The 16,791-nt window shown below is 40.6% G+C and overlaps 1 protein-coding gene across 5 annotated transcripts in view; it reads left to right on the top strand.

Moving 5' to 3' along the window:
• Positions 1-16,791, top strand: part of FARP1 (FERM, ARH/RhoGEF and pleckstrin domain protein 1) — a 200,725-nt gene that overhangs the window by 137,102 nt on the left and 46,832 nt on the right. For 3 of the 5 annotated variants that reach the window (XM_084201340.1, XM_084201343.1, XM_084201339.1), the window contains exons 4-12: positions 351-393; positions 1,501-1,579; positions 3,929-4,026; positions 8,481-8,595; positions 9,756-9,903; positions 12,463-12,558; positions 13,108-13,271; positions 14,875-14,943; positions 15,683-15,758. In XM_084201340.1, coding sequence (XP_084057466.1) covers positions 351-393; positions 1,501-1,579; positions 3,929-4,026; positions 8,481-8,595; positions 9,756-9,903; positions 12,463-12,558; positions 13,108-13,271; positions 14,875-14,943; positions 15,683-15,758 — 888 coding nt within the window. The remainder of the gene's footprint in view (positions 1-350; positions 394-1,500; positions 1,580-3,928; positions 4,027-8,480; positions 8,596-9,755; positions 9,904-12,462; positions 12,559-13,107; positions 13,272-14,874; positions 14,944-15,682; positions 15,759-16,791) is intronic. The other 2 variants (XM_084201342.1, XM_084201341.1) reach the window with 1 other exon arrangement.

Here is a 16,791-nt window from a genome sequence, read left to right as displayed (position 1 = left end):
AATGACAATATAGGACTGTCTTTTCCTAAACTCCTCATTTCAGTTGTTCTTTCCACAAAATTAATGGCTCCTGACAACATGTGCTGGGATTGTTGGTGTCTGGGACAAGTGAGGGGGAGATTTCCTCACTGTTTCCCTGCTCTCTGAATCTCTACTGCTTTGAAAACTGTGCCCATTCACAGTGCTGTTTCCTGAGCATCTCCCAGAATTTTGGAGAGAAAACCCACTATTAAGGAAGGCATAATGACTGGAAAGAATAAATAGTTAACTGATAATCCAGGTATTGCAATTAAAAATGCTCCTCTGCTAGTTTGTTTAGATATGATAACACCACCTTCTTTTGTTTTCAGGTGTGGCTCGATCTTTTGAAGCCTGTTATGAAACAGATTAGAAGTAAGTACTTCCTTGTTGACATTTCTTTCCTCAATCTGAGAGTACTTGAATAAATTAGGACTCTGTTGGTTGCAATCTTTATATTCCCAACCTCCTGCACTAAATGTTGCTGGAATTATTTTCTGATTCTGGCCCGTCCTTAAAAGATGTAGCTGTGAAGATACATCACATGAGCACATGAACAGGCTGACCCTGCCCCATGGGAGGCTGGGGTTCAGTCAGTCACTGGAGGAGGCACTGGTGGCAGGGGAGGGAACAGCTTTGTAGAGAAAAAGAGTGCAGTAAAAGGACTAAAGGAAGTTACATTGCTGGCTGGTAGTAGCGGGAATCAGAATAGAAGGAAAACAGCAGGAAGACTTATTACTGGGAAGGAGCTGGCAGATGTATTTACCACTGTGTGGAGATTGCTGCAAAACCTGGGACATTTGGAGACCAAGAGGAGGAGAGAGTTGGGATGGGGGAAGCTACAGTGGGTGGTAGGAAAGAACAGGAAACTGTAAATAGCCACCAGCTCTGGAAGGAGTAGAAGTGAACAGGAAAGGTTCTGATTATTTTCTTTCTCTGTCAACTGTCAGCCAAGTTCTTTATTTATGGAGCTTTGCCATTGAGATTCAGTTTTTCTAGGTGTTTTTCTGGTCATATTAGTCTAAGTGTATGCTCTGGCAGCTCTCCCTCTCACAAGACAGGGATGCATTGGTCCCTTTGTCGCTGGTCATACTTGTAAGAATTGGAACAAATGTGCTGTTCTTAAAACAGAAGTAGTAATTTGCTAGTGGACTTCAAAAGTAGAGTGTATACACTCCACTTGCTTCCCTCCTGTTCTGAAGCAAGGAAAGTAGATGCACATATATTATATTGGATCAACTGATGTAATTACTAAAAACATACTTGGTTTTGGCAGAATAGCCCTTGACCGACTTACTGTTCTCTTTTATTGTGTGTAAATTTTATTGGGCAGTCTCCAAATATCCTGCATACTAACAAAGGACACAAGGTTAGCATGTCTGCATGCACTGCAGGTTATGTGAATCATCCCTTGTACACCATGGTGCATATTTGGCCAGAGTGTTATTGATGTTTCTTAACTTCCTTTGACGTTTTCCCTAGGACCGAAGCACGTTGTTGTAAAATTTGTGGTAAAATTCTTCCCACCCGACCACGCTCAGCTGCAGGAGGAACTGACAAGGTTAGTAGCTGCGTGACTATTTCTTCTTGTTAAATCTCTCATGGACAGAGGGGAGAAAATGGAATTTCACATGACTAGGTGAGGATTGATGACTGCCTCTTACTTTTAGCTTGGTGTTATTTGTCCCAGCCTTGAATGCACCTGATAAAACAGGCCCTGAGATTCAGCTGCAGTCTGTGCTGAGAGGTTCTGCAAAGTGCAGGAGTCCTTTGCATCCTTGGATGGGGAGTCCTGGGAGAGCTTTACTAACCCCAGGAGAAGTCAGTTTGGCACCAGGGTCCTCTGTTTGGAATGATCAAGTCATGTATGGGCACCCTGGGGTGCCCCTCTGCGAAGGGGCATGTGTGACTCTGCACCTCCATTTGGGAGAGAGCTGTTTTGTGTGAATTGCTGATTTGCAGCAGCATTGGACCCTGTCTTATATCCAACACAAATGCCAAAGGTTTGCCCAGGTGGAAGTGTGACTTTGGAGATGGAGAAATGCAAAGGAGAAGGAATAAAATGAAAAATAAGAATGTAGAGAAAGATACACACATATTCAGACAGAAGACCTTAATGTTCAAATGTTTTTTGGTGCATTTCAAAACTTCATTTAAGCTTTGAATTTTATTGGCACAAAAACTCCTATTTCTCTGTGAGTAAATATGTGTATGAGGGACCCGTTACAGTTCTTTTTTTACCAGCAGGTCCTTCATTTATGGTCAGAAACATTGCTTTGTTGCAGTATTTCTTCATTGCAACTTTTCACTCTTTTTCTAGTCTGCAATATTATTAGCTTTTAATTACATGTTTCCATTCTGATTCAGAATATTCACTATTAGTTTTTATTTTCAATCTTCTCAAAAGACAAAGTCCTCTTTTTCAGAGAGCTCTAGTGTCCTTATGACTTGCTTTATAAAGAGCAAGTCTACTTTTGTGATGTTCACTGTTTATCTTTGTAGTGTTTTTATTTTGGCAATAGAGCATTGGAATAGACAAAAATAAATAATTGATATTGCTTGATGGCCTGGAAAGAGAAAAGTAGAAATGTGGGGTAGGAAGAAGGAGTATTTACTAGGTAAAGACTAAAGAATAAAAGAAGGAGTAAAAAGAATAAAGGGATGAATGAAAACTTGCCGTGTGATATTATTAATGAAACGTTTCTGTTTCTGAATAGACACTCTGCAGATCTGTTTCTTACTATGTGAACTGCAAATTAATTTTTGGTGATCTCTGTCTGTACCTGGAGATGTGTCTCTTAATCCTAATGACTTTTTTGGTTAGATTTGAAATATGTATGCTAAGGGATTTGAAAATATATACATAGCAGTGTGTAGGATGTGAAAGCATATCCTTGGGGAACTGCTTCATCACTTGAAGAAGAAGAGCCTATAACATTTTTGTGCTATGTTCCTCTACCAGGGTGAATTTTGTATGGGTAGGCAGATGTCTGCAGGTTTCAAAAGGATGTTATGTAGATCTGCTGTATTATTTCAGTATGTGCACACAAAGTACTTTTCCATACTCCTCAAATCATCTTGCCCTTTTCATTTAGTGCACCTACATCTTCTCATTCAGAAGCTCACTGTTCAAATGAGAGCTTTTGTCTAAATCTATTAAAATCTAGTCTTATTAAAATTATTGAGATCCTAGTATGAGTTCTCCAGAGGAGCTGCAGTCTTTGGAAGGCCCATTGCTAGCTCTTCTTTTTTTGAGGGAAGAATTGGATACTGAGTGGAACTAAGCCAATTTCTGTTGAAGCTAGAAGAAGTTTAAAGGATGAAATAATGTCTTGGACTTCTGCTGCCTCTGCATTTAAGCTGCTAGTGTAGAATTGCCCTGCATGGCTGAAGTGGTTTGGAGGCAATCTTAGAAAGGGCTGGTACATGGACAGTGCAGATATTAGGGCTGCAGAGGTATCAGAGCTAGCTAGAGTAGTTTGATCAAGATTTTGTGCCTCATTCCCAAGTGAGTGCCAAGGTGGAAGTTTAGAGTTCACTTTGTATTCTACAAGAAGCAACAGATAACTCTAAATCACTGGTTTATCTGTCATTTCTTCATGGTTAGAAGCAGCTGCATTATCTCTAGCTGAATGCTTAATAGCTGTCACGTTTTCTAGCAGTGTCATATCTCATTGCTCTGGTTCCAAATGGAGGGAGGAAGAGAGGAAAAGAGAGATATCTTGGTTCTTCAAAGCAGCCACCATGTACAGCTCCAATGGCAGTAATACAGTATCTGTTGTGTTTTATTTATCCTCTAAACTTAGGTAATTCTGTAGATTCCAAAGTGTGAAGGGAAGGTGCGGGTTGGGGTACTTTCCCCTCTTTCCCTCCTGCTTTGTGTAACTCTTTTTTCACTTTTGCTTTGCAGGTACCTATTTGCATTGCAAGTGAAGCAGGACCTGGCACAGGGAAGGCTAACATGTAATGATACCAGCACTGCCCTCCTAATCTCACACATAGTGCAGTGTAAGTTCCCTTTTTTCTTCTTTCCAGATGGATAAGGAGGATGCTTGGTTGGACATGCTTTGCAGGGTTACCTGTTTGTAGCTGCTGTAGGGACAGGTTTAAGCCATATTGACAATTTATTGTATCTCTGTATAATGGCATTCAAACACAGATAATTTACTGTTTCAAACAAAGAAGAGTTTCTCGTCACTGGATTTCAATTTTCAAAGCATTTGATAGGCTGCCAAAGATCATTTAAAAAGTAGGCTTTGCGGGCAGTGGCAAACATTGAATTCTGCTGAAATCCTGTTTTATTATACTTTGCATCATGTCAGTAGGGTATTCAAATTCCTGCAGCTCTCTATGCTGTCTAGAGAATGTAGTAAATAAACATGCTTAGAATGCCAGACTAAATCACAGTCCTAAGAGGAAACTGATAGGGAAGAAAAGAAAACAATAGATTTGAAGCCCTTTTTTTTTAATTGCAAAGTATGCACAATAACACTGTCCAGTAGAATCATACATTAATTTTCTTCATGACATCTTGAAAGACAGTATATGTTTTCCCTTTCAAGACTTTATGGATACTCATCTTGAGAATAACATTAGGAAAAACCGCTTAGCAGCAAGTATAATGGTTGTAATAGACGTTGTTTTGCATGGTAAATGTACTTTTTTACAATTCCACGTTGTGTACTTGCACTGTAATGCTGTTGTTTGGAAAGTGCAGTCAACAAAGACATTTGGAAGCTCCTAGGAGGTGAGCAGATAAATCTCACGAGTCTTTGACATAGTCTGTTAGAGTGTTAGGGCAGTTTCTCATCAATTGCTGCTGGAAAGGCAGGTATTTTATGGTTTTGTTTGCTATGGTCATCATTGACCAGTAACAGTAAGATGCTGTGAAATTCTGTAGTCCTCATACCGTTTTAAAATTGAGTATTTTGGCAGCACAGACTTAAAAAAATAAAATCCTTGACTAGTGAGGTTTTTGTCTCTTGTTTTTTTCCTGCTACAGTGTCCAGTGATCCAGCTGTATTTCTTTTCTTGGTTAAGCTAGTTCCTAACTTTCTTTAATCTCAGGCAGTACAAAGAATCTTGGTAATTTGGGGAAATTGAGTCTCAGCATTCTGGAAAGCTGAGTTTTCATACTAAATATCTGTGCCCCAAAGAAAGATGTTGAGGAGCAGACACCCTAATGCATGTGTCTCTCTTCATTTGAGATATTGATTTATGGTCGTGTTTGCTAGACAACTCTGCTAGAAGTTTACAGTTGTCCTTTTCATTTGTCCATCTTGTGCCTCATGAACATTTTTCTGTGAAAATTTTCTCAGGTAAGAGTCTATAGCTGTATCTTACTTGCATGGCTGTCTTTATTTTGTCTCTAGTTGATTTTTCAATAGCAAAAGAAATATTATGTATTTGTCTGCAATAAAAATCAGAGTAAACAGATGATAAGAGTAATGATATCAAAAAGGAAAGATTGAGAGTGCAGGTTAGTTATTGTATGTGTTACTAATGCTGTGCCAATGAGTGGTTTCCATGGAGAATATCTGATTCCAGGAGGCCCATATATTATGTATGTAAGCTTATGTCAATGTTATATACTGTTACTTATCATAAAATCACAATATGACCGCAAATAAGTTTCTGCTAAATTAGCATGTATATTACAGAATGATTTTTTTTAATTTGAAACATTCAATTTAAGGCAATCTTAAAAGCATTGTAAAAAGTGTTAGAAGTGAGAGGACACTTGGGTGCTGCAAACAATGCACTGCAGTGAGGGTGTGAGGTGTGAAGATGGACTGACTGTGAGCCAGAGAGTGCCCAGGTTGCCAGGAATGCCAGTGTCACCCTGGCTGTACCAAGAACAGTGTGGCCAGCAGGACCAGGGCTGTCATCCTCTGTCCCCCTGTACTCAGCACTGGTGAGACCACACCTCGAATCCTGTGTCCAGTTTTGTGTCCCTCAGGAAGACATTCAGGTGCTAGAGTGTGTCCAGACAAGGGTGAGGAAGCTGGGGAATGTTCTGGAACAAAGGTCTTATTAGGAGTAGCTGAGGGACCTGAGGTGGTTTAGCCTGGAGAGAAGGATGATTGAGGGGAGCCTTATTGGTCTCTGCAATTGCCTGGCAGGAGGTTGTAGCCAGGTGGAGGTCACCCTCTTCCCCCAGGTAACAAGTGACAGGACAAGAGGAAATGGCCTCAAGTTGTACCAGGGAAGCTTTAGATTGGATACTAGGAAAAATTTCTTCATGGAAATATAAATTCAAGCATTGGAATGGCTTCTCCAGGAAGTGGTAGAGTCACCATCCATCCCTGGAGGTATTTAAGACACGTGTAGATGCGGCACTCAGGGACATGGCTACTGGTGGGCTTGGCAGTGCTGGGTTAGCAGGTGGGCTTGATGATCTTGGGGGTCTTTTCCAAATGAAGCAATTCTCTAATTCTGTCATAAGAGGAAAAGAGCCGAAATACAAAGCTTTGGCTGTATCAGAAGTGCCAATGCAGACGGAATACGGCATGTATAATGCACTTGCCAGGTAACAGAAAAAAGCATCAGCGGTGTAAATAAGTCTTTGGCTAAATCACATGAAAAGATTTTAAAGAATGATTACATGTGAGGCCCACAATATTTGCAGTATAATTTCCTCTCATTCTTGATGAACTGCTACTAGTAAGTTATTCAAGATGGAAAAGGAGAATAAGGTGGTAAATAAAAGCCTGTTGAGTACGAGGTCAGAGAGAACAAATTCAGAAGTAACTTGAAAGCCAGGGAAACAATTTTGATTAAGGATTAGCAGTTGAAAAATGAGAACATTTTAAAAATCATGTAGAGTTGAAGAAAGTGTCTTCTGTACTGTTGACTCTGAAGAAAGCCCAACAGGAGGTGTGTTAATCTCATGTGTGTACACAGACATAGGGATTTGGAACTGCATTTTGAAGAATCCTGGCCCATGTTATTTGAGGTGTTGCAAACTTAGGTGGGCTTATGGCTTCCTTAAAGAACAGAAACTTGCCATTTATTTGGGGTAGCATTAAAAACAGACCCTGAAGATTTTTGAGACTGGGATGAGTAAGACTGGAGGCAGAGAGCTGTTTCTGAGATGAGGGCAAATGGGACAATTGTAAAAAGGGAAATTCTCAATGGTTGTATAGTATTTCTGCCATTTTAAGGAATGATTGAGAGCAGATGGGGTGAATGAGGAGGTGTAAATCAGGCAGTGTCAGTTCTCAACTCTTTTCCACCTCTGACCTTCAAAGTAAAAAATGTCATCATGTGTCTGCAGGCAGTTTGGGTCAAAAAAGCTACTGCTCTGTCATTCACAAATGCTTTGGTTCCTCATTTTCAGTGCCTGCACAGGCTGTTGCTTCCCCTGTGCATTTAAGGTACATCTGATACCAGTTTGTCAGAAATACAGTGTTTTAAATGTGGTCTGAAACCTTTCCTTTTTCTGAACAGACTTAGTTTGAGCAGAGCTGGATGAAGGGTTCATTTACATGGGTGAAGCAGGTGTATCTGAGCGTGGGTCTGTCATATCCTGGGTCAGCTGTGCAACAACGTGTCTGACTACATCCTGCATTTAATTCCAGGGCACTGCATTTTAATTTCCCTGGCGTTACCACGGTAGCAGCCTTGGTTGCAGCAGTGTTGCTATTACTCCATCAGGTTTGCAGGCTGAAGCTGCTGGGCCTGTTCAGTGAAAAAACTAATAGCAGGATTTTTCAGAGACGTTCCAAGAATAGCAGGCAACAAGATAGTAATTTGGCACCCACAGATAGATTGCCTGCCCCTCACCCCCACACCTGCCAAGAAAAGGAAATTTCACTGAATGGACTGCAAAATGGAAGGTGGGTGTGCCATACTGTTGCACACACAGTGTTGAATAACTGCAGCAGATGGGAGCAGCTTTGAGGAGGAGGGAGACAGAATGTGTCTCAAACTGCTGCAGAATTAGAGGAAGACAAATGTTTCATAATCCCACGAGGTGGGTTCCAAGCTGGTGTTCAAACAAGCAAACAGAACCATCTTTCTGACTTTCTCTCAAAGGTTACCATGTGGAACATGGGCCTGGAGAGGGAGCTAGTGCTTGGCTGCTCCATGGAGAGGCACCTGAGCACCGTGAGAGAGATGGATGAGTTCTGCTCAGTTGGTGCTGCCCTTATCCCCCACACAAGCCAAGGCAGCACTGATGGCTTCATCTCTTCAGCTGACATCCAACAGCTTACTTAGTTGTGGTAGATGAGAGAAATCCTGGGGTTTCCTCTTACATATCAAATACTAACACAGAGGAGAAGAGAACAACGTGTGGAAGATAATGTAGTGGGAATCTGAATCATAAAACCGTGGAACAGATTGCAAGGAACTGTGTTTGCTTCTCTGCCCTCCTCCCAGTTGTCAGGTTCTTCTGGATTGAGCAGATTATTCAGATGTAATATGGTGCTTTAATAGACTCCTCTTGAAATTCTCCACAGCTGAGATTGGGGACTTTGATGAAACCATAGATCGTGAACACTTAGCGAAGAACAAGTATATACCTCATCAAGAAGCACTAGAAGACAAAATCATGGAATTCCACCGTAACCACATGTAAGACTTTTTTGGTTTTGTTATTGGCCTTCCTTTCCCGTAGAGTACTTCTAGCGGTAAGTATATGCTTGATGTGAAGTACAAAAGAGCTTTGGACCTCTGAGTTTCTCAAAGGTTGCTTCTCAAAAACTGTTAAAGCCTATGAACTTTCTGAAGGTTACTCCTGCCTTTTTCCCATCATCATAACTAGATGTTTAAAGCACAGTTGATTCGATATTCATTCAAGCGTGCTGTTATTTTACAGTCTATTTCATACAAAATGCTTTACTGCTGATTTTGTGCATGCAGGTATGATTGCAAATCACAACTGATCAGTCAGGCACTTCTGACAGTAGTCCTTTGGTTTCAAGGACACTGAATGTTGCCTTTCAACCTTTCCATGCTGTATTTTGAGATCGGTTGAAGAAGGGGTTTAGTGATAGTACTCTGTGCTTTTCCTAAAACTTGCAGAACTATGGATTTTGGGGAAGAGAATTCAAGATGATGCAAATTTGTATCCTAATGTCTGGAGAAAAGACCTGTACTAGGAAGATGGTGAACAGAAGTATCAGTAGGGCTTAGAAAAGTATTTTTTAGCTGTCAAGAACACAAGATGTAAACAGTTTCGTTTTTGAGCTAGGTTGAGTAATAGATGAGTGGTAGTGATTTCTCTGGCAGTAATAATCAAAGTTTTGCACAATTTCATCACAATTAATGATGGTGATGCTTATGGCTTCACAACATTTATGGTAATGTTTTCATGCCTTCTGTTATACTTCATTTTGGTATTACAATCACTTTTACAATGAATGGCATCATTACATGCTTGTATTCATTATTTTTTTAGGAATATGGCATATCTTCTAGTGGAAACAACAAAGGGATGTAGTAAATTCTGTTAGAGCTAATGGTTTAAAATCTACATGTATCAGGTGTCTCAGAATTGGAGCAATCAAAATTTATAATAGACTGTAAAATCTGTGTATTCTTTAATATTTGTTTAGAGTAAGTTGTTGTTCTAGCTGATAAAAGTCTGGGGATGTAGAAAAACCAACCAGATATTATACCTCTGACAGTTTTCAGTCTCTTTGATCAAATGTCTCTTTGTTCTCTGGAGGACCTCTTGATCTCTATTAAAAGGTGTGACAAGCTTGTGAGTGTTCTCTGTTTTCTTTCTCAAGGGGACAGACACCAGCAGAGTCTGACTTCCAGCTGTTGGAGATTGCCCGTCGGCTGGAGATGTACGGGATACGCTTGCACCCAGCCAAGGACAGGGAGGGGACAAAAATCAACCTGGCTGTCGCCAACACAGGCATTCTGGTGTTCCAGGTTAGAGCCTGATTTTGTACTTCATAAAGCAGAGAGATTTCTGACAGCAGTAAGAGTTCAGGAACTCAGCCATGTCTACAAGTATTCAGTTGGTTGGGAAAATGCAGGAACTGCCAAAATTTTTCTAAGAATTATCTTAAACCTGCTATAGCTGCATTTGGCCCTTTGCTTCCAGGGCTTTTCTAGCTTATGTGAATGCACAGCGTGGAGCTCCATCTGCATCCACAATGTGCTGTTCCAGATGCAAACTGAGCCGTGGCTCACAATTTGCAGCTTGGTCATGCTGACTTCTCCTGCATGTAGGAGCAGGTCAGTCCTGCAGGCCTGGTGCAGATTAAATGGGTGGGAAGCAGCGACAAGTAAAACAACAGATAGCTGGAGTCCATGCAGAAGGATGAAAGCAGTAAATATAAGCTCTCTGTAGTGTTACTTCTTCTAAGTTTTTACATTTTTCTTGACCAGCCTTCTGTTTTTTTTCCTCTCCTTTCCTATTGCAGTCATTCTAGTGCATATTCATGAAGCATCATTAGTGAATTTGTCAAATTCTCATTCTGCAGTTCCCCTTATGTAAATAATAAATTTGGCTTTTACAATTGGGAAGCTACAGGTAGTCAGCTGGTGTCAGCTGCTTTCACTTTAGATACTTACCTGACTGTACTAAAAACAGTAAGTAAGCGGTTCTTTAATATGTCCCTTTCTACAATTGTCAAAAAAGACTATTCATTTTAACTGTTTGACTATAATTAAAATACCAGTATTTTTAGCCTTACAAAGTGCTTTGAGTCCTTTCATAAAGAAAAGGAACAGCAACAAACAAGCTCATAAGTGTCTGACCCAAATGCTTTAAGATTTAAAAATATCCAACCAAACAGCCAAAAAGAGGCGGCAAATTAAAAAGATCCCAGATCAGCTAAATGAGTTGGTAGTAGACCCCCAAAACTGAAGCACAGGTTGAAACATGAGAACACTAGGACATTGTTAGAAATGCACATAACTCAAGCAATTGTGTGTTCAGGCCCTTCCCCTGCTCCCCCACAGCATTTTCATCAGCTGAATTAATGAACTGCCAAGCCCTGTAAATTAAGGCTGTCTTCAAGGTGAAAGTGTTTGTCCACAGAGAGCAGCACGGACCTCAGAGTCCCAGCGCAGCTGAGATCCTGCTGTAAAGTGTAGCTGCAGGCTGATGGCCCAAGGCTTGATTTGACAAGGTCTGAAGTCATGTCTACTTGGCCTAATGTGTTTGGGACTTTCAAAACAGTTTTGTGTTGTTTTTAAAGTTTCTGAAAAGCTTGGAATTTTTACTGGGTGAAGCTCCAAGACTGAATGCTGAAAAGGAAGTCGGGCTCTGACCTGCTGGAGTCTGCTCAGCAATTGGTGTCTGTCAGTAGGCTTAGGGCTTCCTTCAGCCACTTCATAGGTCAAGAGCTAAGTTCTTATTTTGGTTGTAACTGATAGAAATTGAACATGAGGATCTCATTAGAATGACCCCAGTGAAAATAAAAGTTCCCTCACAAATGGCATAAGCTGTAGTCAGACTTACTTTAAAGTCTGCCATTTATTTAGAAATCAGTGTCAGTGCTGCTGATTATTTTAAGAAGATTAATTATGTGATTCTTAGACAGCTGGTTGACTTAGCAGAGATCATTACACTGTCATTACTCCTACAGCTGTCTGGTGATGGTGCCCAAATCAACGTGGGTTTCTGCTTTTTGCAGTCCTGTAGTCGTTCTCTGAAACTTCTGTGCTGTGCTCTAGGAATGTTTGTATTGAAGTCTTCATTGAGCAAACTGCTGTAGTGAATATTTTAACATAGTACCTCCAATACCTGCTGACATAGATTAAAAATGAAACTTCTGAAATGTAGGGGCTAATGATCTAGTAGCTGGGAGTTGGAGTATTATAAATATAATTTCCTTCTTGCTGTTTGCTTATGATACTGGTTGCTTTTTCCCAGAAACTCATTTTGTGGCTCTTCAGAGACAAATAATTTGTTTAGATTGCTTTTGCTTCTGGTGGTCCTTATAAAAGGTCAAAATACGCAGTGTTTTGTACTTCCAATACAAAACCTGCAGTTGCTTTTTTTTCCCCACAGTTAAGCAATATTTAAAAAGATATTTATTTTGCACTCCAGACATAAAAAGAGGGAGAAAATCATCTTCATCAAAGTGAAGTGACATGTGTCTGGATTTCCTGCATTCTCTGTCACTGGTGGAAATAAAGTGGGGCACCTTTGGAAGGTGCTTTAGTCCACAGAAAATCTTGAGTCTACATAGTAGCACAAGCTAGCAAAATCTGGTCCACCCTTACTTGTGCAGTGATACTGGGTTGGATATTTCCACAGTAACTAGTCGTGTACTGCAAGAGTTTAACCCTAAGTGCCTGCCTTCAGTCATTGCACCAGATGTTTATGGTTTGCATTATCAGAGGATGAGTTATAAGAAATGTCATCATTTCAAGTTAAGTGAACAGATGATTAATTTATGACAAGCTTCTTTAGTGGTTTAGATTCTTCCATTCGGATCTGGAATGATTAAACCCAGCTGCCTTTGTTCTCCCTAGGGTCACACCAAGATCAATGCCTTCAACTGGGCTAAGGTTCGGAAGCTGAGCTTCAAGAGGAAACGTTTTCTTATCAAACTACGGCCTGATGTGAATGTAAGTCCTTGGCAGGAGTTGATGAACTTGACAGAAGGTTATTTGGTAAATTTCTACTCACAGATCACACGTGGTTTTTATCACCTCATGAATATTTTAATTGCTTATGTTCACTGTTGGTATTGTGCACATCAACCTGGCATCTCAGGTGAGCAGTCCTGGCAAGGGACATGTAAGCTGAGTCAGTCATAACAGAATGTCCCAGAGTCATCTTCTGGTTGCAGAACTGGTACTGTATCATCAATTCTTAAGGTATAGCATATAGTCAGCTTCTTCTCATTAACATTCAAACCACTGCTTTATCTCTCATATTTGCCAATGAAAGGAAGTTTGAGCGTTAGCTTTGATACTGACAGGCAGACCTGCAATGTCTCAGCATTAGAAGGATAGAGACTGTTAAGCCTGAAAGCCAATAAGTTGGGAAGAAGAGAAGCTTTTGGGGTTTTTTTTCTTTTTTCTTTTTTTTAGCATAGCACGTAATTTGTTAATGCATTTCTCTGATCTGTGTTGCTGCCCAGCTTACATTACAAATGCTATCCCAATTTTCAGAGTTCATTCCAGGACACCCTGGAATTCCTTATGGCCAGTCGAGATTTTTGCAAGTCTTTCTGGAAGATCTGTGTGGAGCATCATGCCTTTTTCAGGCTTTTTGAGGAACCTAAACCAAAGCCTAAACCTGTTCTTTTTTCTAGAGGTTCTTCATTTAGGTTCAGGTAAGACATGCATTCTTTCCACCTTTGTTGCCTCTTCATTTCAAAATCACATCCATAATGGTCTAGGATTAATCCTGTTATTTTCAGTTCACCTTTTTTACCTTGTTGTTTGCTCCTTTATATTTTCCATTGCATCTCCTCAGCCAAAATAGTGCAAAGAACACTGTAGGGGAAAATCCTGCATTAATTTTGTAGCAGCTGTTGCAAAGTATCTTTCTGGATGTAAGGTATAAACTATATAGGATCCAGCTGGTTTTGGACAAGAAAATTCATCTGTGTCCTCAGCAACACTAGCTAGCAATTTTTGGGGATTCTTTGAATCCTCTGCTCCTAGGATGGGGTCTTTCCTATGTATCAGAGTAGAGGTTGTTGCATGTCCCTGTGATAAACCCATATTTGTGTAGTTAAAAGCAATGGCTTTATGCTCACAAAGGATTTACAAGGTGACATGGCCACCTGTGCTAAAACCAGGTATACCTGTGATATTGTTAGACCTGTAGGAAAGCTTTCAATAGTTGAGTTATTGTTTTAGGGTTTTTTTTTTTTTCATTACACTGGCAGAAGCATTATTGCAGATATTGCATTGCGTATGCCAGGGGGAAATCCTTTTATTCATCCAGTTTATTTTGTTCGAGAATGTGATACAAGCTGTACAGCCAGAAGCGCTCTTTGCTGAGATGAATGATGCACTCTAGATGCCTTGCATAAGAACACAGTGTATATATAGCCATTCTGACTCTCTTTCCACTTTGTTTGCTGCCTGCAAAGTAAATTAACATGGAAGGACCTATGTTGGGTAAACAAACTGTAACTTGTTAAGTTTTTGCCTGAAGTAAATGGAAAACTGTAGGTGCATTCAGCTTACCTCAGGCTTTGGAAAGCAGGTTTTGGCTACATCCTCTGCTCACTGTGATCCGTGTTACTACATTCAATAACCTTTTCCAGTCCCTGAAAGCCTCTAATGAACTGGAAGAATTTGGCTCTCAGTTGAGCATTCTTGAGGTGTGGGTTTCCTGTGCTGTTTTCAGTTTGCTTTGGAGTTTATAGCTTTGCACAATAGACAGTGCTGGGCTTTCTGACTACCTTACACCCTGCAGCAGAAGGGTAGAAAGGGATTTCCAGCCTAAATCTCTGCAAAAAGGTGTGTTTTATAGTAGCAACCAAGGAATGAAGTAGATGTCAGGGGTTTTATCTTGTTTCCAGGGTTTACTAATGTCAGATATGGCTGGTATTTGATGAAAAAGGATTCAAGAATATATTAATTAATTAAAGGAAAGCTTAACCCCTGCTCCACTTTCCATTGTAGTGACTTCCCAGTAATGTAGTACCCTATAGGGCCCAAAAAGCTGAATTGAAGCAGTTCTGAAATGACATCAAAAAGTAACTCCATAGCAAAAAAAAAAAAAGAGGCAAGTAACATGCAAAATGGTAAAAATCTGTGTGTATCTGACCAGGTCCCCTTCTGCATGATCTTAGCATGAGTTTCTGTTGGTAGTGCCAAATACTTTCCTGGTTGCTGTGACTTTATATGCAAGTCAAATGCAAGGTTATGATGACCAGGTGGTATATTGTATTAAGTACTTTAAATCTGGTTTTCTTCCAGTGGTCGGACTCAGAAGCAAGTTCTTGACTATGTTAAGGAAGGAGGGCACAAAAAAGTGCAGTTTGAAAGGTGAGAGGAAACAAATTTATTATCCCAAAATGTTATAATCCAAGAAAAGTCGTGATTTCCAGTTAGTTGTAGTCTGAGATCTTGGCACCAGTCCAAGGAAAAAAATTCCTTCTCTGCTGGTTTGACTGTTTATCACATGTGTAATATCCCCTGGTCCTGCATGTTTTGGCAAAAGTTTCATAACTTATAGTTCACTTAAAATCAGTAGTCTTCAATCTGTTTTTCAGCAATGAACATCCTGCTATCACAGGTAACTCTCCCAATTTGATTTGCACCCTCTTTGTTGGGATGTGGTTAATGTGTGTGAACAGGCATATTCAGCTCAGAGAAGAAACTGAACGTAAGAAAAAGTACAGCCAAGCTCAAGGGACAGGTCTCCAGGAAAACTGAAAGTCTTCTAGCTTGCTAGAGCAGTTCTGTCTGAACTCATCATGCTCATGGTGAGCTGAAAGTAATGGCCAAAATGCCACAAAGACCATGACAATAGTTCATTGCTTATGATTCATGCTTACCTGGTAGACCATTTTTGCTTCAGTGCTTTTCCCTTTCCTTACAGTGTTATGTTTGCAACACATAGAACATTAAAATTTTACAGAAAGGAGGAATGTTAATCTGTTTTGGAGCAAAATTTTATGAAAGCTGTTATTCAAAGGTTTTGTTTTAAAAGCATGTCTCTTGATTCCTGTTTGTAGAAAAAAAACTGAAATAGCTCTTTATGTGATTTTCCTTTTATCTCCAGGAAACACAGCAAGATTCATTCCATCAGGAGTCTGACTGCACAGCCTTCAGAACAGCTTACAGAGGTGCCAAAACAAGTCAGTGATGTTGATGAAACCCTGGAAATGAAATCCTTTGAAACATTTCTTGTTAGATTACCCTCCACTGATTGCTGTTTTAAAACCCTAGGAGCATAGTTTTCTGCTGGCTTACCATTTAGCTGGGAGCTAAGGAGCCCTGGGTGTCATAAGCTTTAGGTTCTGCTGAGTGAAACAGCATTGCTTTCAGACAACCAGACAAATAGAAATAGTGGGCTTGTCTGAGCTGTACTAATGACCACCTGAAAAATTGCAGCCCTCAGTGTTGCTGCCAGGCTCCTTGGTTGAAGCTGCCTATTGCATCTGGGGAAAATGTAATTACTTTTCTTTGCTGAGAAGTCTTGGCTGCCCGTTTCAAGGTGTTAGGTTAGTGTTAACCAGGTATTAACCAGGGAGGAGAACAATTATTTCCTCAGAAAAATTGCACCTCTGACCTTCTCAGCCATTAGCTCTGGCAGATACCATATGTATTTATCTCATGCTGACAGCTGCTATGTGCTGGGAGTTCACAAGTCCAAAGGCCCAGTGGTGGTGAGGCTGCAGCAGCTGCAAGTTCCCAGGTCCCAGTAAGGCTGAGCACTCAGGTGTGGTTGCACACATACAGTGCATGAACACATGGCCACACATGTAAACACAGGAAAGAGCACTCCCACAAGCACAGCCAGTGCCAGTGGCCTCACCCTCTTCCACTCCTTGGCTCTGGTTTCTCCAGTTGCTGGCATCCCAAACACACCAAACATATGGGGCTGATGGCTCTCCTGGGACAGCCTCCAGAGGAGACAGCTCAGGAAACTTCATTTTCCTGACTCTGTTGTTGTGGTTTCTCCACTTGCCAGTGTTTTCTGTGCTCATCTGTGTCTGTGGAGATGAACCTTTGATCACATAACCTGATGTTAGGTAGAACTAAAAATGTCCGGAGCAAGGCTGCTAGGTTAATGCATTTAAGAATGCTACCTTCTATGCATCGCGTCCTTTTGATACTCACAGGCTCTCTCCTTTCTGCAAATTTGGGAACCTCAGAGAATTTTGTTAT

The sequence above is a fragment of the Fringilla coelebs genome (assembly GCF_963513975.1).
Source record: "Fringilla coelebs genome assembly, chromosome: 2".
Lineage (NCBI taxonomy): Eukaryota > Metazoa > Chordata > Aves > Passeriformes > Fringillidae > Fringilla > Fringilla coelebs.
This window is presented reverse-complemented; position numbering and strand designations above follow the sequence as displayed.